A 23,867-nucleotide genomic window follows, 5' to 3' on the forward strand; every position below is an offset into this window, starting at 1 on the left:
TTTTTCACGCAAAATCAGGCACCACAAATAACGATCAGAATGGGTCGAATGGTATATTATATCAAAGCCCTTTCAGTCGTGATTAAAACGACGTTTAAAAAGTTTCAAAACGTTTTCTGGCTTAAGATAAGCCGCTCGGAAGTTTAAGTCTAAATTCGAGCAAAATAAAGCGAATATATTAGACTTATAATTTTCTATAAGTTTATAATAGTAGTCTTAAAATCAAGTTAGGCCGTGAAAATTAAATTTTAATCCCTTAAAACCGGCGCTACTCAACACTTGCAATACAACACTTAGCATTGTAAAATAGTAAAAAGAAAAAGAGACAGAAGCTACATAATTCTGTCGAATGATTTCGAATTTGAGGAAATTTTGCCAAAAAACCAAAAACCACCATGTTATAAGCATTTAAAATCAATAACCAAGCGGAAATTAAACCGACAATACTTGAGTAGACGCCAGTTGAGCCGAAAACCAAAAATGTCAGGGACAATTGGTAGTTTTACGGGAATAAATTTCTACACGAAGATTTTAATAGTAACATACTTTTAAACTAGTACTAAATTTGATTTTGTATAATTATGTGTTATTTTATTCGCATGGTTTCAACTTTTGCTAATTAATTTTGATTACAACACTTTGCATCAATTAAAAAGTTAAAAGATTGTTATGCCTGTGTTTCAGACAATAGAGCGTAAGTTTTCAAATTCAAAATAATATAGACTTAAAATTTTCTTTGACAACATTTTGAAACTTGAAGTCTTACACTCTTTTGTATGAAACACACAAAAGCATAACCATTCTTTTTGCATTTCATTTGACACAAAATGACGTAACCAAAACTATATAGCAAAAGCCAAACCCATTAAAGAGAAGAAACTAACAAAAAAGCAAATAAATGTAAAAATCAAAATTGGTACCCATTAAAAACCACATTTAAAAATATGGTCCCGTTTATGAGATCTGCCTGTGAACTGATCATATTGATTACTCAATTTTGAAGAAAACTTAAGGAAAAACCTATCGCAAAAATGTTTTACAAGTTTTCCTTTTGTTTACATCCACTGGAAGTAATTCAAGTACATTTCAGGTGATATGGTGGACCACACTTCTAAGCGAGTCTTCAAAAATTGCTAAATTTATAAGCTCAAAATGCATTTCAACAATTTTAAAATTGTTCAAAAAAGAAAAATACTGAAGCTTTGAAGCAAAAAAAGCTATGCTTTGAACAGTTAGCTGGCAAAAATAAATAGAAAAATCACAGTCCGAGAATTGAGCTTTTTAAAAAACATTTCCACAGAATGAGAAAAACACAAGGTCTGGCCAGACTCGAACCCTAAAACTTATGTCCCGAAGGCGTGAGCTTCACTTCTGGGCCAAGTGAGTAGGCTTGAACGATTTTGAGGTTCTAAAAAAATCAAGGTCGAAATTTTCAGCAGATCTTAAAAAACTCTCCCGCCGGGATCGAAACTAAGATCAAAGTAGTAGTAGTACTAGTAGAATAAACTACAAGAGCAAAAATTCGTGAGGTAAAATTTCGAATACTTTGGCAAAATCCAAGCATTAAACTGCGAGTTCTTGTACATCCTGTTGATCGTTCAATTCGTATAATGGGTCAAGAAAGAAAATGATTGATTTATGGCGGATCATCGTTTCTGAAATCCATGTTCATTCTCACTTTAATAGACTTTGTCAAATATGACTTTTTCAGGCATTTTTGAGCGACTGCACAACAGACTGATTGACCTGTAACAGCTATCTTTGGCTTTGATTCATTCCTTGAACACTGGGTGTTGCTTGGCTTATTTTGAAATAGTTCTGAACAATGCCTTTGTTGAGGCAGGTTCGACGGAATAAGTTGAGCGATTTGATTTGAATTTTGTGTCATGACTTCAAAATGAGATTGCCAACATTATCGTGCCCCATTGACTTATTGACCTTAAGCGGCCACATTATTTCGCTGACTTGACTTTGGTGTTCGAATTTGATTTCACGTTGCTATTCTTTGGTGACAAACACGCTGACGGAGTAGTCATTGAGCAGTTTGCATTTTTTGTTTCATTGGTTGATTCGATGCTTCCTATTTTAACCGTGAGTAGGTTTGTTGGGGTGTTACCTATGCATTTAAGATATTTGTGGATTTTACTGAAGGTTCTTCCTTCCAATAAGGTTTTTTCACATTCCGCTAAGTCAGTTCAAATGAATTTCTTTTCCAAGTTTTTAGATCTTTAACAGTCTTTCAAGATCTTGTTAAGATCTTTTTTGCATGTATTGGAGCTCATGGATTTGGTGCGGACTCAAGTTTATTAAATATCATCTTTAATATTGTTGTCGCTTTGCCATTGTTTGAACATTTCGGGATTGTCGCATAGCAGTTGAATAGGTGCATGTTGCGATAGATTTATTTCAATTATTTTATCCAGTGGTTGATTTTCATACAAGTTCGGTGAGGCGAGTGGTTCCCAAAAAGTCTGTGCAAAATTCATAGATCTAATGATCCTAGATCACAGGTGTCACTTTTGTTTGCTTATTTGCGATTTGTTATTTCATTCATCAAGCTTTGAAAGTATTCAATGGTCCATTGCTATGTACTACGAGCGGGTGGATTAAAGATACAGCATTTCATTAATCGATTATTGGAATTCCATAATGAGATGTTCAGATTTGGGAGCTTGAATGGTAAGCACTTCGAGAATGATTTGATTTTCGATGGCAATGAGTACACCAACATGTTTTGGTTTTCCATTTTCTGATATTTCTCTATTGCTTCGATGAACTTGATAGTTTTCTAGGAAAAGCCAGGCAGTTAATACATCTTCTGTGAACCAAGTTTCACGGAGACAGACAATACCATGTTCTGAAATTACTATTGCACTTGACAACTTCATGCTTCTGTTCATCTTTAGAATACTTCTGGTGTTGGCAGCTAACATTTTTATCGGTTATAGTCAACTATATCAGGCATCTTCGCCGGCATTCACTTGGTCGCTATCATTTTCATTTTCCATGGACATTTCGTTTTCTTTGAAAACTACCCATTTATCATCTTCCTGCTTTTCTATCAAAAAATTTCTCAATCTTAATTTACTGGAGTCAAAAATCTTAACGATCAGCTCTCTTCTTTGGTTCAAGCAAATTTTTCGGCGTCCTCCTTAGTTAGTTCGGCACTGATTAAAACTCGAATTTCCGTGAACTTTTTTTGATTTGACAGTTGATTACAGAATCAAGTTTCTGCTTCTACTACTCTCTGTAATGAACATCAAGGTTCGAGATTCCTTATTGGGATCGAATTTTCCAATTCGAGTGGCCTTCGTTAGCTTTCAGTCGTCGATTTGACGGAAAGCAAGTAGTCTGTCGATTTTTCCCAGATCTTCTTGCTTTCGTTCAATATCGGTTTTTTTTATGACTTTCGAGGACGCAAAGTTATATTTTTGGTACATTTGGCGAGTTGACAACTCGTCCTGGATTTATGTTTCCCAACGCAGCTCGGAAGTTGGTAGGTTTTTCTTTCAATGTTTTATATCGGTTTGAACCTGGGTGATGATACTGCTGGATTGCTCCAAATTTTCTATGAGAACCTTCATTTGTGGTTGTTGGTTGTTCATGAAGCTCGTTACTTGTAGCAGTTTTGTCTTTGTTGACGAGGTTCAATTTGATAAAGACTTTGACTTCATCGTCAGTGAACATTGTGCATTCAGGGGTTAGATGAATGTTTTCTCGCATTTTGACTTATGTTCACTTTTAGAGTTATTTTAAGTGTTTTTCGACGGACGCTGTGATATGTTTAGAGCAGGGTTGGGTTTTAAACAAGTTTTTTAAATAAAAAACGTTTAAAACGTTTTACAACGTATAAAATTCAGATTTTTAATTTCTTTGTCAGAATTATACCACAATCTTGGCAGACAAAAAACATGGAGCCAATTTGAAACTTAATTATGAAAAACTTAAATAGGCAAAACTTAGACCATGGTAAAACAAAAAAGTGATACGTCACAGGTTAAGGGCACGCAAGCAAAATGCAAGCTTAGCTACTTTTTCAGAATCTAAGCGGTTTCTCAAGTCAGAATGTACGAAGCCCATAGATGAGAAGACTCTCTCAATGCCAGCTGAGTTCCAGATCTTCACTGTTCTTCGAGTGAAATTTAAGGCAGCCACGGCTACCTCGTAAAAATATAATTACCTGAAACTATAATAATAATAATCATTATAATAATGAAGTGAATTCTTGCAAAGCAAAGGGATTGTAAGTCCCATATAGTCCGGTTAAATTCCCTTAGACAATTTCTGGTTCGACAAGGTTCACATAAACATAAGAATATCCAAGAGCAAGTGTTAGAAGGATTGTAAAACTTTGAAAAGAACTTCCACATTCAATTGAGAAAACGTCCTTTGAGCCCGCCGTTATTTCTGAAGTCGACTCGTTTCTACACTAAATTTGCCCTAAAACAAGCTTTATACCAAAAATTTCCTCATTGGATTTCCCGTTTGATTTTCGGTTAACTGAAGGGGTCGGAACGTGAATTTGGATCAAAAGTACAAAAGGATTCCCACTCAATGTCATACTACCCATTAATCATTATCGACAAAAATAACAGCTCTGTCAGCACCTGGAAATAAGTCACGGCAGAACACCAAGTTTGATCAGAGCGTCTTTATAATTTATTGAATATTAAATGGCAGGCGCAATGGTTGACTTAGTTATTCAGCTTACTTTGGACACATAAATGAGACGAGCAATTCCGTTTGAAAAGATAAAAACAACTTTGAACCTGAAGCAATTTTTGAATGTAAGTGACAGGTCCATTTTAAATCATTCGACACGAGCAGACCGAGATCTTTAACCGAAGTCACATTTTCTAAGACATTATTATCGAGATCAACGATAATAATCAAGTTTCTATACCAACGTGCCCGTGGTGGAAGCGATTCTCCTTGCAGCAGACAAGTTGAATGCAAGTAAAAAGCAGCCTCCCATTGATAAGGACATTTTTATTCGCCTTTTGAGTTTAGCAGTTACCAACGTGCATTTCATGGCTAACGGTCGATGGTACAAACAATGCAACGGTGTTGCCATGGGATCAACAATAGAGGTTATTTTAGCTAACTTGTGGCTCAGTCAATATGAGGGAGTCCTTTCCGGTGCAGACATCACTCTGTCGGTAAGCAATGTACGTTCAAGCTCGGATACAAGTGTTTGCATGCGCTGCCAAAACAAGATTACCAAACGAGGCTACTCGATCAGATGTAATGTATGTCTCATCTGGTGCCATCGCAAATGCACGGACCTAAAAGTTGATGACATCAGGAAATACAGCCGCAACAAAACACCCTGGTATTGTGGTTGTCATTCCAACAGCGCTCAAGTGCAAGTATGCATCCCGAAAGCAAAAGTTTTTGGCAGGTATGTCGACGACATTATTAGAACAGCGAGAGTGACTGACATTGATGACATCATGTCACAGGCTAATAAACTACACCCGTGCCTCAGGTTCACTTCCGAAAGAGAAGTGGACAATAAAATACCGTTTCTTGACATGATGGTGGAACGTTAAGCTGGGAAACTCAGCACTGCCTGGTATAGTAAGCCCACGGATACAGGTCTCATGTTGTCTTTCCGGGCATGTGCCCCGAAACTGTACAAGCGAAATATCATAGAAAGTACAGTCTGTCGCATCAAAAACACCACGTCGAGTTGGAACAAATTCCACGATGCACTTGTTTCAGCAAATGCATGTTCGAGAAGAACCAGTACCCACCGCCATATTACGATCCCATAGTCGAGAACGCAATCAGTATAATGTTTACTCAAAATAAACAACGGGCTACCGACGCGAAACTGAAAGAAAGGAAGTCACGTCCCACCCTGCTGATGGAATATAGAGGACACATTTCCGTTCGTTTCAGTAGAAGTATCAGGAAGATCACAGAAGCCTGCGTTCTGTTTACCACACGGAAAATGAAAACGGTCTTACCTTCCCTGAAAGCAAGATACCGGATGACCTGAAAAGCCGAGTCATTTACGAAATAACCTGTTCGGGATGCAAGTCCAGCTATGTCGGTCAGACGACACGACATTTGATGACCCGACTAGCACAACATACCCGTATCAGCTCACCCGTGGGAAGTCACCTCGAAGACTGCATCGGAGACGCTTCAGAAATTTGCTCCAAGATTCTCAATCAGACTGAAGATCCAGGACGACTACTAACGCTTGAGGCCCTGTATATCGCAAGGAGACAACCGACACTGAACCAACGCGAAGAATAGAGGCAGCGGCAGCTCACCCTTTTCTTATATCGGCGAGATTTGTATTGACCCATATACTAGTGCAGTTGTTTTGGTTTTTTTGTGAACTGGTTTGCAATTATGACGACCATTTCAGATGATAGTTGCTCTGATGATGCACACAATGTGCAAAAGCGCTCAGATATAAACATTGATTGGATGCTTTGTTTTTCATTCTGAATGTCAAAGACAAGTAAATCAAATTTATATCCTGAAAATATAAGTTTCAAGTCGTCGGCAAATAGATAACATGAAGCATGGAAGATGTTGTTTGGCAGGTCATTTATAAAAATCAAGAATAGCAAAGGACCCATTACAGAACCTTGAGGCACGTCTGATTCAACTGGGCGCACACTGGAAACCGAGTTTTTCACTCTTACTACTTGCTTACGATCAGACAGGTAGTTTTCCAGGAGTAATTAGAATTTCATAGAAACTCCTAAGGTCTCGATCGTCTTTAGTAGGACGAAATGATTGATTTTATCAAATGCCTCAGCAAAATAAAAAAATAGCATAGTGCAGAAAGAATTGATATCGTATTTGTAAACCTGACCAAGACATGATAATAATTGTAGTACAGTTAGATTGTCTGGGCATGAAACCAAACTGATTTGAATAACAAATATCATGGAAAATTGGAAACAATTAGTTAAACATCAGCTTCTCGAAAGCTTTAGATAACACGTTCAAAAGGGTAACAGGTCAATAATTAGTGATTTCACATTTGCTTCCATCTTTGTGAATAGACTATTTAATACTTATGTTCCGAAGTCGCGTGTTTCACCTCTAAGCCAAGTGTGAAGCGCCTTGAAAGGTGACGAGGTTCAATAATTACCCAATACATAGATTCCCAAACAAAACCTATCGCCTGTAAGAAAAATTGATTACGTAGAAAAAGTAGCTCCCGATTACAAGTGACTTGGTATTGCACGTGAAAAAAAAACTTCTAAAATTTTTTCATTTCTTCTCTTACATATTCTGTGAGGAAATTGTTGTCAATTGTACCTAATATACAATTGGAATCGAAGTTCTGACTTTCATCCTCTCATCACACCACGGTCAAAAATGTTGCAATCTGAAATTACTTCTAAAACTTTGGTCGAACTCTCTGTGCCACTTGCACAGCAACCGGCTATCCTTGTTACTTGCTGTCATTGTCGGGTGTTAGCCTTTTAAGCACTGAGTGACAAAAAATCGCGCCACAGAGAAATGGCCAAAAAATTGGCGTATGTGTCAAATTTCCGAAGGGCTAAGAGGTGTACGCAACATGTATTGTTCAGTTTGTCACATAACAGATTTCTTAATCACACTTTTGATCCACTTTCTTAAATCACACATGCCCATCATAACGATTCAAGTATTGATCCAAGTGTGGCTTTAAATAGGTACATAACTGCTCACCTTGTATTTACTAGATCCCATCTCCAGCAACTCAGTGTCAGGTAAAAAGGTGGAAGAATTAAAGCCGGAGATATAAAACAATGCGGTCAAGGAAAACATGTGTTTGGGTCCCGGCAAGAACACAGAGGGATATAATTTGTAGAATTCCTTGTAAGTTAGATCAGTTATATCAACTTTCTTGGAGTAATTGCAATAGGAGGTGAACAAAGGCCTGACTTCTATACGAGGCGTAAGTTGTTTGAAGTTGAATCTATCCCATCCGATTCCAACTGAGAACCTTTTACTCTTAAATCCAACAGCAGAATGCACACTACCTCCAAAGATGTCGCTCATCAGTATTCGATGGAAACTTTTACTTTCACGGGAAAAGTCGAGCAGTATATCAGTATTAGTTCCAGAGTCGTTTTTCCAAGCATAATCAAACAAGCTCACGCTTGCAGTAGCGAGAGCTCCTGATCCAAAGGCCACTTTAGAAGATAGTCCAAGGCCTTTTCCTTTTTCAATCAGTTTCTGTATTTCAGAACGAAACGTAGAGTAATCGCAATTAACAAACAGCACAAAGCCGTAAAATAGAAGGATCACAGCTGCCCTCATCTTTCTGAAATCAAAAACAAGTATATTTTAAAGGAAAAACTTTGACCGGTTATTCACATGGAGATGGCGCGCGTCACTTTCATCGAACCGTTGATTACCAGAACACAAGAGCGAAGAGAAGCATAACCACATAACATACTATTTCAGGATATCAGAAAAAAGAAACGAAAGCGACAAACATAAAAAAACGGTAAAATATGTCGACAAAACCACATTTTTGAAAAATTCATAATTTTGTCCGGAATGATACTTAATTTGGGGAAAACACATTTGCGGCTTGTGATTCATCTCAGCAAACATTTCAGCATTTACTTTTTGAGTGCCCTTCTCTTCTCTAGGAAAATTCTTAACATACAAGACTGGAAATCTTTTGTATCTTTTAAACTAACTGTTGTAATGAACTTATTAAATAGTTTCATGTGATATGATCATAATGGTACGCTTGTAAGGAGAACGCCCGAAACGGAGATGCTAGAGTCCGAACACCATTTGGTGACGACGTTAAGCGTGGAGTCATGGCCTGGAGTGTTGCAGATGGTTCATAAGCGTGTGCCAGTCGGTCATATTTGGAAGTTTGACCTTGAGAAGAGCAGAAAACACTTGATTTTGGAGTGAAATTTAATTTTTCAAAATTTCGAATGGAACATGTCATGCACGATTTTCTCGCGATAACTGAAAATCAGAAAAAGAAAAGAGAACAATTTCAGAACAATTGCGGGAAAGTTGTCAGATAAAAACGAGTGTGAAATTGCAATTCGCAATTTCCATCATAGTGAACAAGAGTAGAGCTGTCCTATCTGAAATAGAAGACAGAGTGTTCCCGAGAGAACAATTATTCGAACTGGACCAGAGTGAACCTTCGACGGAAAGGTGGACAGCTTGAGTGTCCCAATGGTCCACATAAAACTGCAGTCTAGAGTAAAAACTTGTTCTTGTTGTTAAAACTGACTGACATTAAACTTATCTTAGTTACTTTATTGATTCTTGAGTTGTTTACCGACTTATTTACTTCCTGGTTCTTGAGCGTGCTACAATGTGAGTACTTAATTTAATTTCTAGAGTGTGTTTTATGATTGTTATGTTGAGGTAAGGCGAGTTTTAGGTTGATCCATCTGAAATGGATCAAAGTTCCACTGTCTAATAAAAAAGCAACTTAACGGATTGTTCCAACCCGGTTTTTAACGGCGTTCATGTATTTTGGGTATCTAGAGACCTAAGTATGGGGACGTTTCTAATTCTAGAGTGGGGGGATATTTTAGTAGTAGCCTTTAAGCTGTAACGGGTCGTAGTCTCATGTCACAAGCGAACCGAATTGGCTCCGACTGATTTGAGGCGGAAAAACACAAGAGATAGTGTCCCTGACTCCTGAGCCAATAGTTATAGGGCCTATTTTTCTTAAGCCTCATGTGTGACTGCAGTAGACGAATGTTACATAGTGTTTTTATGGCGCTCCTGGGTGTTTACGACATCAAGACTACGGAGTCGAACCCACTTGAGACAGCTTCGGGCTGAATGCCCATTCTAGAGTACCGGCGGTACGGTTCGACAGGAACGTGCAAACCTTCCGGTTGTACCGTGATAGCTTTTTAAGAAAACTCGAGAAAATTTCCTGGTACGCTCTCCGAACGAGGCTTAGCTAACCGAGTAAAGGGGGGCAACTAGGGGGACAAAAACACGAGCAAAAAGACAAAAAGCAAAACAAAAACCAAAAAAGAATAGAAAAAGGAACAAAAACCATAAAACGAAAAAAGACAGTGACTTTGACACCAGATTAGTTGGATCAAACCTTTATATTAATTAAATAGTATACCCATACTGTTTTACAAGTTCGATCGTTTCGATCAACCTAGCAATTTAAACCAGTAAACTGAATAAAGTGCCCGAAGTGGGGCGTTGTCAAGGGTTTTCAGATAGCTTGGAACTTAGCTGGACCAATAGGAGACTTGACTGGAAGAGGTGACCAGCCGAGTGGGAAAGTGGTTCAGGGACACTTGAGCTGAACCAATAGGAGACTTGACTGGAAGAGGTGACCAGCCGAGTGGGAAAGTGGTTCAGGGACACTTGGCTGAACCAATAGGAGACTGGACTGGAACAGGTGACCAGTCGAGTGGGAAAGCAGCCAAGAAGGATTTGGCAATTCTCGAGTTCTCAAGTTGGGCAGAACGGGTATCGTTAGAATCCACATTACATTATAGGAGATAAGTGTAAAATTGGATAAGCGAAATCCCCCAGTTTTGAGGAACGTTTTTACTTGAGCAGGCCTGGAAACAGGTCTACGGTTTTCTCTTGAGAGGTTTAGCACCCGGCGCTTAAAGTAATTTTTAGGCTTAAGAAGGGGGGCTAGAAAGGGGGGAGGTTAGAAGGGGGACTGGTTAGGCTAGAGGTTGGCGGTTGTAAATTGCAAAAAGGGGGAAATTAGAGTAACTAATTAGTCGACATCGTTGACTTAGTTACATTAGAAATTAACACGCGTTGGTAATATTAGGTGGAGATCCAAAATCCAACTCGAGTTAAGGCTGGTACGCTGGTTGGTTTGGTAGGGGGGACCGGATATAGACAGCTTTTGTGATACCCCATAAGATCACTAGTGGGGGGAGGAAAACGCGTGGCAATTAGGTACCAGACATTTTTTTTAGACGAAAGGTAGACATTGGTCACCTTTAAATTTTAGGTGGGCTCATTTTTCTGTTTTTATTATTTTTCTTACTTAAAATTTTTGTTGCATTTTATTGAGGATTTGTGTTTGGTTTTATACGAACAGGTGATCACAAGATACCTGCGCACCTACATTGAAATAGAAACAACCAAAAAGAAGAGGGGGGTCAGCATTTGGCTTTTAAGAGAGTGCTTTTGGGAAAATTTTACTAGAGCTTGAGTGGTGGTACAAGGTACGGTGGTTCAAGAAGACCCTACAACGAGGAAGACACTCCGTGACGAGTATTGGGACAAGACCGAAGAAGTCTTGGGACAGAGCAGTCTTGGGATAGTGGTCTTGGGACAGGGTCTTGGGACAGTGGTCTTGGGACAGGGTCTTGGGACAGTGGTCTTGGGACAGGGTCTTGGGACAGTGGTCTTGGGACAGTGGTCTTGGGACAGGGTCTTGGGACAGGGTCTTGGGACAGTGGTCTTGGGACAGGGTCTTGGGACAGTGGTCTTGGGACAGTGGTCTTGGGACAGGGTCTTGGGACAGGGTCTTGGGACAGGGTCTTGGGACAGTGGTCTTGGGACAGGGTCTTGGGACAGTGGTCTTGGGACAGTGGTCTTGGGACAGGGTCTTGGGACAGGGTCTTGGGACAGGGTCTTGGGACAGGGTCTTGCGACAGTGGTCTTGGGACAGGGTCTTGGGACAGGGGTCTTGGGACAGTGGTCTTGGGACAGGGTCTTGGGACAGTGGTCTTGGGACAGTCTTGGGACAGTGGTCTTGGGACACTAGTCTTGGGACACTAGTCTTGGGACACCAGCCTTGGGACACTGGTCTTGGGACACTACCCTTGGGACACTAGTCTTGGGACACTAGTCTTGGGACACCAGCCTTGGGACACTGGTCTTGGGACACTACCCTTGGGACACTAGTCTTGGGACAGTAGTCTTGGGACACTAGCCTTGGGACACTAGTCTTGGGACAGTAGTCTTGGGACACTGGTCTTGGGACACTACCCTTGGGACAGTAGTCTTGGGACACTAGCCTTGGGACACTAGCCTTGGGACAGTAGTCTTGGGACACTAGCCTTGGGACACTGGTCTTGGGACAGTAGTCTTGGGACACTAGTCTTGGGACAGTAGTCTTGGAACAGTGGTCTTGGTACAAGGGTCTTAGGACACTAACGGAGAGTACTGTGATAGTGACGAATAGTCTTGGGACGGTATAGAAATTGAAGTCAAATTACAACAAGTGCGTTTTAAGACAGAATAAGACAAATCGAAATAGGTAGGGTTAAGACCAAATTAAGGAAAATTTTTCGGAGGTTTTAGAAAGAGAATTGGATAAGGTTTTTAACACGTTGTACAGAATTTGTTACCACAAAAAATATTTTTTTTACCCTTAGAATAGAATCGTGTATATAATAAAATTGTAAATAGAAGCAGTTGTAAATAGAAATAATGAGGCGGAGTAGGGTACCGGTGCTCGAAAAAAGGTCAAGTGGATCAAACACGAAATATAATTCATCGCTGCGCGGAACGACATCAACGGGCCCAAAGATAACGAAGACGAACTTTTCAGTTAACATGGTCAGCACAAGGAGTACAGCGGAGAACAGGGCGAAAGAGGGCACGGAAGGGGAGCGAGTAGAACCCACCATCGAGATTGATCTAGAGACACCCGATCAAAGTGTGGATGAAACAAGGAAGATGGCGACAGAGTCAACTCCAATGCCCAATGCAGAGGAACCGAACCAGAAACCCATAGAGTTCTCACCGATAGATGACGCGGAAGATGCAATAGGCAACACCGAAGAAACGGTGAAAGAAGACTCTCAAGTAAAGAGGACATCTTTTACGGAAAAATTGGGAATAATGTTCGGAATAAAAACAAAAGAAAACGTGACTGAAGAACCAAAAGCAGAAAGAGCACGAACGTTTGGGACAGTGAGCACGAAGACCTCAGAAGCCAATCCAAGAGAGGAACAAGCTAAAGCAGAGGCTACGGCCGAAGAGAGACCGACAGCTGACCATGAAGAGACTAACATTGAGCTGGGTGACTTGTTGGCGAAATTAAATCAGATTGACAAAAGACTTAAGCACAGTGAAGAAGACAGAGAGGTGATAAAAAAGGAGATAAGATACAACAAGCACGAGTATCTAGACAGTTATTTTAACCTAGCTAAGGCAACAGATGAGAGACTCAAGGAAATGTCAGATAAGGTAGAAGCCACCAATGAAGAACGAGAAAAGAACATCAAAACAGACATGCAACAGTTGAAGAACCGATATGATGATGTCAACAGCCAATTAGGGAGCCTGGAAAGGAGAATGGACACAATGAGCAGGAGTCAAGCCGAGAGTTCGTGTGAAATACAGGCAAAGTTGGATGCAATCTTGAGAGGTTCTACTCCACAAGAAAGACCGGCAGCGGATCGTACGCAAGGCACCAGAGTTGACTTTGCAGAACCACAAAGGAACAAACGACAATCGACACCGTTGCCCTTAACCAGGGGTGCGATAAGCATAGCACCAACAGCTGCGAAAACAATAATGAAGAATGGAACGTCGAATACAACGACTGCTCCGGGAGATTCAACAGCTAACAGCAACACAGGACCGGATGCTATGACATGGGCCAGCACTTGGGAGATGATGAACAGGACTCTAGAGGCCTTCGCCACGAGGAACACTGACTCGAGCGACAGGAGAGAGGGAAAATCAAGAAAGACATTCAAGAAGCCAAAAGAATTCAAGGACGACTCCGATGGATGCATTGACACTTGGGTGGAAGTGATGAGATTACATCTAGAACAAGATAACTTGAGTGACGAAAGACAAGCATGTACAGCCATACTGAGCAACTTGGAAGGAACGGCATTAAAATGCGTGGTCGCAAAGAAGGAGGAAGAACGCGACACCGCGGACAAGATCTTCGAGATATTGCTGAATCGGTTCGGGTCAGGCATGAAGGGTCACCAAGCGATGATGCGATTTGAAAAGAGAAGGCAGAGGGACGACGAGTCAATAGATCGGTTCCTAGATGACCTCGAGAGCTTGAGAAGGAGGAGTGACCCAGAGGAGTCGACAAATAGACGGAACTTTAGCATTGCCTCGAAGTTCATCGATGGGGTGAAAAGTGATGACTTAAGGACAATGTTAGCAACATACTACACATTGTCGAAGGACAGCGCACCCACCCCAGAAGAAATGAGACAGAAATCAAGAGAATACATGCTGATGAAACCTAAGAAGTACTCATATTCCGAAAACAGGAACACGCAAGGGGGAAGCCAACCCCAGAGGTCATCATGGTACAAACCTAGAGATGATATGGACAAGCGCAGATCATGCGCGAACTGCGGGTCAGCGGATCATCATGTGGCTGACTGTACAACGTACAAACAAGGCATGAAGAGCCTAGGTTATGCACCGGATGAAGAGGATATGAGCCAGATGGAGGAACACGAGTACTATAACGGCTTAATCATCAAGATAGGCGCCAGATGCTTCTTCTGTAACCAGGAGGGGCACTTCAGAATGGATTGTCCCTTGTTCTGGGAAGCGGTCAAGGACCAGAATCACCCCAAACATAAGTTGGCATTAGCGGCGGTGCAGAATCAGCGGAACAGGCAAAACGAGTTTGAATCTAGGAACTTGGGGGCACCAAACACCGAATTGCCGACGAAGACAGTGAAAGCTGTGACACATGTTAGCGGTGCGTTAGAGTCCGCGGCCGGAAGCTCTCTAGAGATAAATTATGAGAAAGCGGCGACGGAAGCAATTGCCAAAGTGAAACAAGATCTGGCTGCGAAAGAAATAGAGCAACGACTAAAGTTGGAGATCGAAAGACAGAATTTTAACGGAGCATTAACCGGATCGAACTCAATACCAGAGGCTAGAACGGGCTCAATGAAGACCGGGAATTGTAACACCGTGAAAATGGTGACAGGTAAACCTTTTGGAATATCGAAAATCGGAGCAAGAATAATGTCGATAATCACAGTGGGCGGACACGAGGTAACCAGAAACTTGAGCGAGCCGAGCGACCAGACGATAATGCACATTGACGTGTATGCAGACTACTTGAGTGGAATAAGTCCACAAACGACTTCTAGAGCGCTCAGGGCACTACTCACGAGAGGGGGCAGCAAATCGGTACGTGTTGATAATAGGTACACTGAAGCTTATGGTCCACACGAGGTCATGCTAAATATAGATGGAATCAACATCTATACCAAGACGATGATAACATGCGACGAAGACCTAATTGGACAAATCTATGTAGGGAAAGAAGAGTTGAAAGTAAGATCGATCGGACACTGTGCCATGCTTGAAGAAGATGCAATGCACATCGGGACGGAAGCAGACGTGACAGGGCACGTGCTAGACATAAATGGCAAAAAGACTCAGTTGCGTGGATTACTTGACACGGGAGCAGTCTTGAGCGTCATACCAATCGAAACATGGGAAAAGATGGGCTTTGACAAAGGTGACTTGATAGACTCGAGAATACGGCTGTCAGCTGCAAACAAAGGGGCCCTACGGGTGCTGGGCAGGACGCCGATAATAGCCCTCAATTTGGGGGAACGTAACCTGTGGATGAGCTTCATCGTGGTAGAAAACCTAGATGAATCTGACCAATTCATTTTGGGCAGAGACTTCATCAGGAATTTCGACGTAACGATTGATCTAAATAATGCAATGTTCAGGATACGGAACCCGGATAGGAGGTACGCAATCAAACCGGTAAATTTAATAATGGCGAATGAAAACAAAGCACCGGTATTCTTGAGTAGGAGAGTGAGGTTAAAAGCTAATGAAGCGGCAATCGTAAGCTTGAGGATGAAAAATTATAATGAACTAAGTGACAACAAGCAAGTGTGTATAGTTCCGAATCCCAATAGTCAAAGCGCTGCTGTTTTAGGAAGATCATTTTCGATAACGAAGAGCGGCCTCTGCGTCAGTGTCTTGTTGAATACCCTTGATATACCGATCACGATACAGAGAGGGAGGAAGCTGGGATATGCTTTACCGGTTAAAACTCGATATGAAACAATTGAAAACTCAAAACAAAATGAAGTTGTTGATTGTCCCAACCACAGGGACAAAATTTGTATCTTGAGACGATTGCAGAGAATAAAAGATTCTTCAGGTCTTATCAAATCACTTAAGTCAGAAACGGACGATGGGCTTTCGAGCTGTTCGAACTTTCCAGAGCGACCCACACTAGATGAAATGCAAACTGATAAACCGGTTCTGCCGGAGATTGAACATTTAAGGGGCAAACTGAAAGATGAACAGCTCGAAGCTATCAAGGACGTACTAGAGCGGAACGAGGAGGTTTTTTCAAGGCATAAGGCGGATATCGGGTGTTGTAATTTTGTTGAACATGAAATAGAACTTGAGGAAAACGCGGTGCCACACAGGGAGGGGGCGAGGCGCATGACCCCACACAAATCGGACGCGTGTAGAAAAGAAATCGAAACGTTACTAGAGTATGACATGATAGAACCATCCAAGTCACCGTGGGCGTGTGGAGTAGTGATGGCCAAAAAGAAAGGCGACCAGTTAAGGTTTTGTTGTGACTTTCGATACCTGAACTCCGTCACGGTGAAGGATGCCTATCCCATACCTAGAATTGATGAGAGCCTCTCGAAGTTAGGTGATGCGAAATTTTTTACGACTCTTGATTTAGGCTCGGCCTTTTGGCAGGTACCATTAAGGAAGCAAGACAGGGACAAGACAGGGTTCGCCTGCGAGTTGGGTCTGTTTCAATGGAAACGGATGCCGTTTGGACTCTGCAATGCAACAGCCACGTTTCAGCGGCTGATGGCACACGCGTTGATAGGCGTGACGAAGAAGTACGGCAACCTGGTAATGTGCTACGTGGACGACGTGGTAATAGCAACGCCGACACTAGAAGACCACATCGAGAGGCTTGACGAGGTGTTCGCGTGCATGAAAAGATCGGGGCTGAAGTGTAAACCATCAAAGTGCGAGATACTCAAGGACTCGATTAAATACTTGGGAAGGATGGTAGATAAGCACGGCATCAGACCTGATCCAGACGCCGTGGAAGCAGTCCTAACCTGGAAATCACCGAAGACGGAGCACCAGCTGATGAGCTTCCTGGGTTTCGCCAACTATTATAGAGAATTCATCAAGGGCTATGCGGACAAGGTATACCCGATGCAACAACTAATGAGACATAAGGGCAAGAAGTTCACGTGGAACAACGCGGCAGAAGAGTCATTCCAGAGAATAAAGAAAGAGCTATGTGAGGCACCAGTACTGGGTATGCCGACAGAGAAGGGGATGTACGTGCTAGACACGGACGCGTCAGTAGTCGCTATTTCTGGGATTCTCCATCAAGAACAAGAATGGAATGGGAAGACAGTCTTGAGACCAATAGCATACGGGAGCAAGGTCCTAAGTGACACAGAAATGAAGTACGGAGCACCGAAAGCAGAGATGTTCGCGGTGGTCACCTTTGTCGAAAAATACAGAGCATAACTAGGCAGTGAGCCCTTCAAGCTGCGAGTCGACAACCGAGCACTAAGCTGGCTGAAAACGTACTCAATGGACCAGAGCTATATTGGGAGGTGGATAGTTCGCTTGGATGGATACAACATGATAATTGAGCACAGAACACGAGATAAACATCAAAATGCTGACAGCTTGAGTAAGAAGACGGAGTTCTACGAGAGGCAAGAACAAAGAGAGGCGGACAGACCTGAGATCAAAGACGGCTTCTCCTTCATGGACAAAGAAACGTACGACAGTCTTCCACTCACGAGATGGCTGGACAAATCAGGCAAACCGATTGAAGATCATCCCGAATTGCCGAAAGAGCATCTTGAAAAGACCATCTTGAAGAAAAGCAGAGGGATTCCGATAGGAATCATGCTCAAGTCCAAGATCGTGAGGGAAACACTTAAGGCAAAAGGTTATGATCTCATCCTGGTAGAGGAGGGAACGGTCCGAATAGATGAAGACTTAATGAGGTTGCTTGAGAAACTATCAGATGACAAGCCCGTGATCCAAGGGAAAGGTCAGGAGGCACCGGAACTAACCATACTTCGGAGAGAAGAAACAGTGAACAATACTGACGTCCCAAAAGGAAGCATCACTGATAGCAAGGAAGTTGTGCGATCACTAGTTGAAAAAATCCCCGAAAAAATTCTGGAACAGACAAAAGTCAGGGATAAGAAAGTAACATTCAGAGAAGAAGTTGAACACCTGGGACTAGATCAAGAGTCCGGGGAGTGGTCCAGATTCATGGAAGAAGGCGAAACCGGAGAAGGGAAATTGTCCGGGGAGCGTGAAGAATGGGATGAAGACTCGGATGAGAGCAGCGAAGACCAAGACAGTCTATGCATGATACTGGCGGAAGAGAAGATAAGACAGCACGACAGGGAATTACAGACGGATCCATCTTCAGGGACGTACAATCTGGAAATACAAGAGGTACGAGGTGGTGAAGAGCTCGAGAAAATAGCAGTTTCAAGAAAACCACTAAGGGAACTATCGTGCAACTCAAACGTCAGAACGAATCTGGTACCAGAAGACGACATGAAAATCGTGAAAAGGATGATATGTGTGAAGCTGAGCGATGACATCCACAACCCTGGTGAAATGAATGGACAGATCATGGCGCTAAAGGAGCACGTTAAGGCGAGATACAGGCTGTCTGACCTAATAAGGGCCCAGAAGAATGACAAAATGACAAGTAACCTCTCCAAATGGATCCATTCGGGAGTCAAGGAGAAGGGGGAACTTGAGGAAGACAGCTACAAGATCTTGAGCCAGTTCTACAAAGAAAAGAGAGATTTACTTTATCACACAGCTGAAGGGGTGGTAGCGTGCAAGAGAAGAGATGAGGAAAAAATATTACACAAACACAACCTCATCATACTACCACAACTGTACCAAACGGAAGTGCTTTTCAGATCACACGACCAGATGGGCCATCAGGGGATAGATAAAGTACAACAAAGGATACTTCACAGGTTTGACTGGCCGGGAATGAGAAAATCTTGCGAGAGGTGGGTGAATGCCTGCCTAGCATGCCTTCAAGTAAAAGACCCAAGGAAGATGAAGTTTCCCCTCAAGTCTGTCGAGAGTTCGGAATTCAATGAAGTGGTGCAGATAGACCATCAGAAAATCTGCATGACGGAGTCGGGTTATAACCAAATACTAGTTATAATAGATCACTTCACCAAGTTGGCGGAAGCGGTTCCGTGCCAGACAGCCTCAGCAGAGGAGACATGTGATCACCTGATAACGCATTGGATATCGCGATATGGTTGTCCAATGAATTTCCAGTCAGACAACGGCAAGGCTTTTGTGGGGGACTTGACAAAAGAATTGATGAAGAGATCACACATTGCTCAAGCACACTCGACGACCTATCATCCACAGACCAATGGGTTGGTAGAGAGACAGAACAGGACACTGGTCAACATGCTCAGGGTGTACTGCTCGAGATACATGACGGACTGGGACAAATACCTGCCACAAGTAGTAGGAGCCTATAATAGTACTCAGCACTCAACGACGGGTATCAGTCCTTTCATGATGTTGACAGGCAGGGAAAGGGCAATGCCTCTAACATTCTTCTACCCGGAGTACGAGGGGAAGAGGACGTCAACTCAAGCATACGTGAAGGAAGCGATCAAAAGACAACAAGAGCTAAACGAGCTATGTCGGAGAAACACGGCGCAAGCGCAAATGAGGCAACGCAAGAAATATGACGAAAAGATACTAAGAGCAAAGCCATACGAAGTGGGCCAATACGTGTGGGTTTTCCAAAATGTCATACCGCCCAAGGGAACAAAGAAACTACTCAAGAAATGGAGAGGACCGTTCATGATTACGGAAGTACATCAACAAGGAAGGTTCTATCGCTTGAGTACAGGGCGAGCAGCACATTACGAAAATCTGAAGCCTCACATTCCGTCTCCGGAGGACTGGTGCCTGCCAAAAGACATGGAAGGTCTTGAGTACCTGGTGGTGGAACCAGCGTGCGAAGTGAATGAGAAAGGCACTAGAGAGAAAAATGATGGTAATGAGAACTTGAGTTTGGACGACAACGAAAAGATAGAAGTGGAGTCGGATGCAGGTTCATTTGTAGAAGAAGACTGGAACGATCCCGAGCAAAACGAGGTACCGAAGTGGATGGAACCGGACCGACCAACACCACCGGAAACCAGGACGGGCAATCGTAAACGAACAGGTATGAGGTACAATAGGTACGGGGATGACTTCTTGATCGATAAGATACAGCCAGACAAGTTGGGCGATGAACTACTAAGCGCAGGCGAACTGGAGGCCGAAGAGGAATGGCAAGTGATTGACGATGGTGGAAATTATCCGCAGGATGATTACTCGACGCCAGAATTGGAGACGGATCTCGAGCAGAGTGAAATAGAAAGGAGGGAGAACACGAACTTGAGGATTCTAGAGTGGATGCGTGATGTCAAGGACGAGAGCCGCGAAGGACAAAGCATTCAGCAAATCGATGTATCAGCAGCAAATTACATGAAGACAGAGGACCCTCTTTTCGGATGGACAGCAACAGACAGGCCACTGGACATCCCTAAGGACAATTCAGACCCGACTACATCGACGGGGACGTCGATAAATATTTTTGTCCGGGGAGTGGGGGTAGGACTTACCCACACCGAAAATTTGATGATAAAGAAGCTCAAGGAAGTGAGGGAAACAAGCGGATTGGAACTGGAGGAAGAAGAACCAGAGCCTACCATAAGAAGGAATTTCAAAACGAAATTCGAAATACCCAATGAATACTCAGAGAACATCATGATAACGGATAGCGACTTCATCCTGTCAAACAGGACCAGCGCGATCTGCATCACGGCGGACATGAGTTTCAAATCAAGATTGGAGGCTGACTTCAAAAGAGAGTACCAGAACGTAGAGTTTCTGTTTAGACAGAGGCCAGGACTGGGAGGCATGGCAGCGCTTCCACCGTCAGTGGCACAGGTCCCGGGCAAATACCTCTGCTTCCTAGTAACGAGAGTCAACGACAGAAACACAATTGATCCCGAACACGTGATATTGGCACTGACAAGACTACGTGACTTCATGATTGAAAGAGGAATAGTGGAGGTCTCGATGCCGGTGTACGACCCAAACAGGGGCAAACTGAGCTCGAGGGAATTGTACGCTATCCTACATGTGGTCTTTGCAGAAACAGAGATAATGGTGCATCTTCACAAGAAGTACTACTTGAGCATCGCCTGAGTCGGGTACATGGAGGTATCAGGTCGGGTGTGAGGGAGGAGTCTTGAGTTAGGTACTGGGGTGCGGCGCAGGTAAAAGGATCTTAAGATGTGATTGGCATGACAATTGAATTTTAAAAGAAAGAATTGATGGTGCTAAAACATACAATGAATCTGCATGTTCTTAAAGGAAAATCCAATCGAATTGCTTTAAGTGATATGAGAATGATAAGATTTTAACCATATGGGTAGAAGGGGGGTCTCTAGGTTAGGAACGTGACATGCTAAGTTTTAATAAGCTTTCTGTTTTCAGATCGAGTTTGAAAAACAAAGTTGAAAATCCAACTACACTCAAGCGAGAAACAAAAAGAGAGAATCTTGATTGAACACGCGATAATCCGAATCTACAGCAAGTAGTTGCAAGAGAACATTTCTAGAGAATTCTTGAATTGGGTAATACTTGAGTTGGTAAGGTAATTCTTGAGCTGGTTAACATCTACCTATATACATCCCGAAGTTGCAAAAATGGCAGACCGATTCTGGAACTCCGTGCCCGCGGCTCTGAAGAAGCCCACTCTTGACGACAGTAGAGGTATAGAACAATAGTTGGAAAGGATAGAACAGCGACAACGCGAGCTTGACGCACAAAAGGGAGCCAGGTCTAACGAACGAGTGGTGACAAGCTCGAGGCCGGAGTCGCGCATGGAGGTGGATGAAGCTCCCAGGGCTAGAGGACGGTTCAACCTTGACCGCGAGGCCAGGGAACACATGAGTGAAGGCTTGGAGGTCTGGATACCGAATGACGTGACGCCTTCCTTGCGCAACCTAGAGACCCAACCTGTACGCCCTCTGATGGATGTGGTGTTACCCGGATATACCCCAACCTCGACCTCGAGTGGCAGCCAGGTGAGTGGCGCCTCATCGCGCCTGAAGGAGCTGGGCGAGAAATTGCAGCAGCAGAGTCGTGAAAGATCGACAAGGCCAGAGCTTCCCCCAACTTGGAGGGAACAGCCGGTCAGAAACGTCGTGATCGCGAGCTACAAGAAGAATACAGAAGGGAACTACCACAGGCACAATCGGCTGGACTGGAGTGCGGAACAGGGAGCCAGGAGGGACTGCTTCCATGACGCAGCCTGGGTGGAGTATCTAGCGCCACCTCGTGTGCCAGAGGGTGCGGTTCACCTCATTATAGGGGATAGCCTGGTGCGGGTGTTGACCCAGATACGGTCCCATTGGCAAACAGGAGTCTTGAGTTTCGCTGGAGCTGCCACGCCACAGATGTTGGCGACCCTGGACATGCTAGGGATGACCAAAGTTTACACAGTGACCCTGATGGTTGGGACCAACGACGTGTCAAGGGGAGAAGCGAGGAAAGTAGCGAGGCTGTGCGACAAGATGAGCTGCCTTCTTGAGGAACTGAGGATCCAGATGGACCCCATCCTGCTGACGGTATGCACGGTCCCCTACAACATGATGTTTGATCAGCACGCCCTAGAGATGAACCAGAAGGTGCGGAGCCTGAACAAGATGATCCGAGACATACACCGGAAGAGTGTGCTTCCTCTCAGGATGTTGGACATAGCAGAACGTATGGAGAAAAAGGGATTCCCTGAAGACACCTCAAAAGATGGAATCCATTTCGATAGGCCAAGGGGAGCGGAGTGGCTGAACGACGTCTTCCAGGAACACATTAACACGCTAGAGGCGGACCTGCTGGAGACAGCCCAATTCACTTTAGGACCACCTCCCAACCCACCATTCCTTGCCTCGAGGGCCTTGGCTGGTCGCTTGGGAGCGAGAATTGATACTAGAGACAGTTCAAGGAGCAATCAGACCCGATTGCAGAGTGCCACGCCAATGGAGTCGGAGGAGGTAGAGTCATCAACACCTCCGGGCTCGGCGATGTCCTCTGTGGTGGTGGCAGATGGCAGGAGAGAAAAGAAGTCTATGGAGACTGCCCGCTTGAGATATCCTGAGAAGGTGAAGGAACTGGATCTAGAGAGTTTGGAATGCAGACGAGAGTTGGCGGAAACCCTGGGGATCGAACGAGTGTCGCACGAGGATTTGAATAGACATCATTGCATAGACTGGTTGAAGGCTCATGAGGCGCACTTCTCGAGGGCGAAGTTGATGGAGACCACAGACCTGACGGGAATTCCCACAAAAACGATCATGGGACCCATTAATTACAGACCTCTCAAGCTGCTGGGGAGTTCGGGACTTATAGCAGAACCTCCCAAGCACCGAACCAGCATCGCCAGAATCAGGTTGGCAACCCCGGCACAGTTGAAGGTGGTAGACAAGCTACTCAATCCGGGAGGAACGGGATTGCCAGACGCCGCTTACGAAGGCTCGAAATTGGCGGAAGATCCCAGGTACGGGAAGCCCTGTGGTGGCACCCAACTGGCCAAAACTCTGGCAGTTTACGATAGAACAGATCCAGCTGCGGCAAGAGTAGTCATTGTGGCGGGATCGGACTTCGAAGGAACGTCTCCCAAGTTGTTCTGGCCGGAGACTCTGGTATACTCCTTGCCAGGAGCCGAATTGAATCAGATGTTGACTCTAGTGGTAGCAATAAAGTCGGAGATGCCCTGTGAACCTGAACTGTTATTGTTTGCAGGGATGAATGATCACCTGCACGCGATGGGACTTCTTGAGCAACTAAAGGGGGATGAAATTCCGACATCAAAGAAGATATGG

General features: G+C 43.6%; 2 protein-coding genes across 2 annotated transcripts in view; one reads left to right on the top strand and one right to left on the bottom strand.

Moving 5' to 3' along the window:
• LOC134849235 (uncharacterized) overlaps positions 1-8,280 on the bottom strand; it is a 30,252-nt gene extending 21,972 nt beyond the window's left edge. Inside the window, exon 1 of the mRNA XM_063866493.1 lies at positions 7,687-8,280. Within this exon, the coding sequence (XP_063722563.1) occupies positions 7,687-8,280 (594 nt within the window). The remainder of the gene's footprint in view (positions 1-7,686) is intronic.
• A 399-nt stretch (positions 8,281-8,679) lies between these two features.
• The window catches only part of LOC134849377 (kelch domain-containing protein 1-like), a 381,010-nt gene continuing 365,822 nt past the window's right edge, over positions 8,680-23,867 (top strand). The window contains exon 1 of the mRNA XM_063866505.1: positions 8,680-8,691. The gene's annotated coding sequence lies outside the window, so the exon portion shown is untranslated. The remainder of the gene's footprint in view (positions 8,692-23,867) is intronic.

Source organism: Symsagittifera roscoffensis, chromosome 1, assembly GCF_963678635.1.
Source record: "Symsagittifera roscoffensis chromosome 1, txSymRosc1.1, whole genome shotgun sequence".
NCBI classification, from domain to species: Eukaryota; Metazoa; Xenacoelomorpha; order Acoela; family Convolutidae; genus Symsagittifera; species Symsagittifera roscoffensis.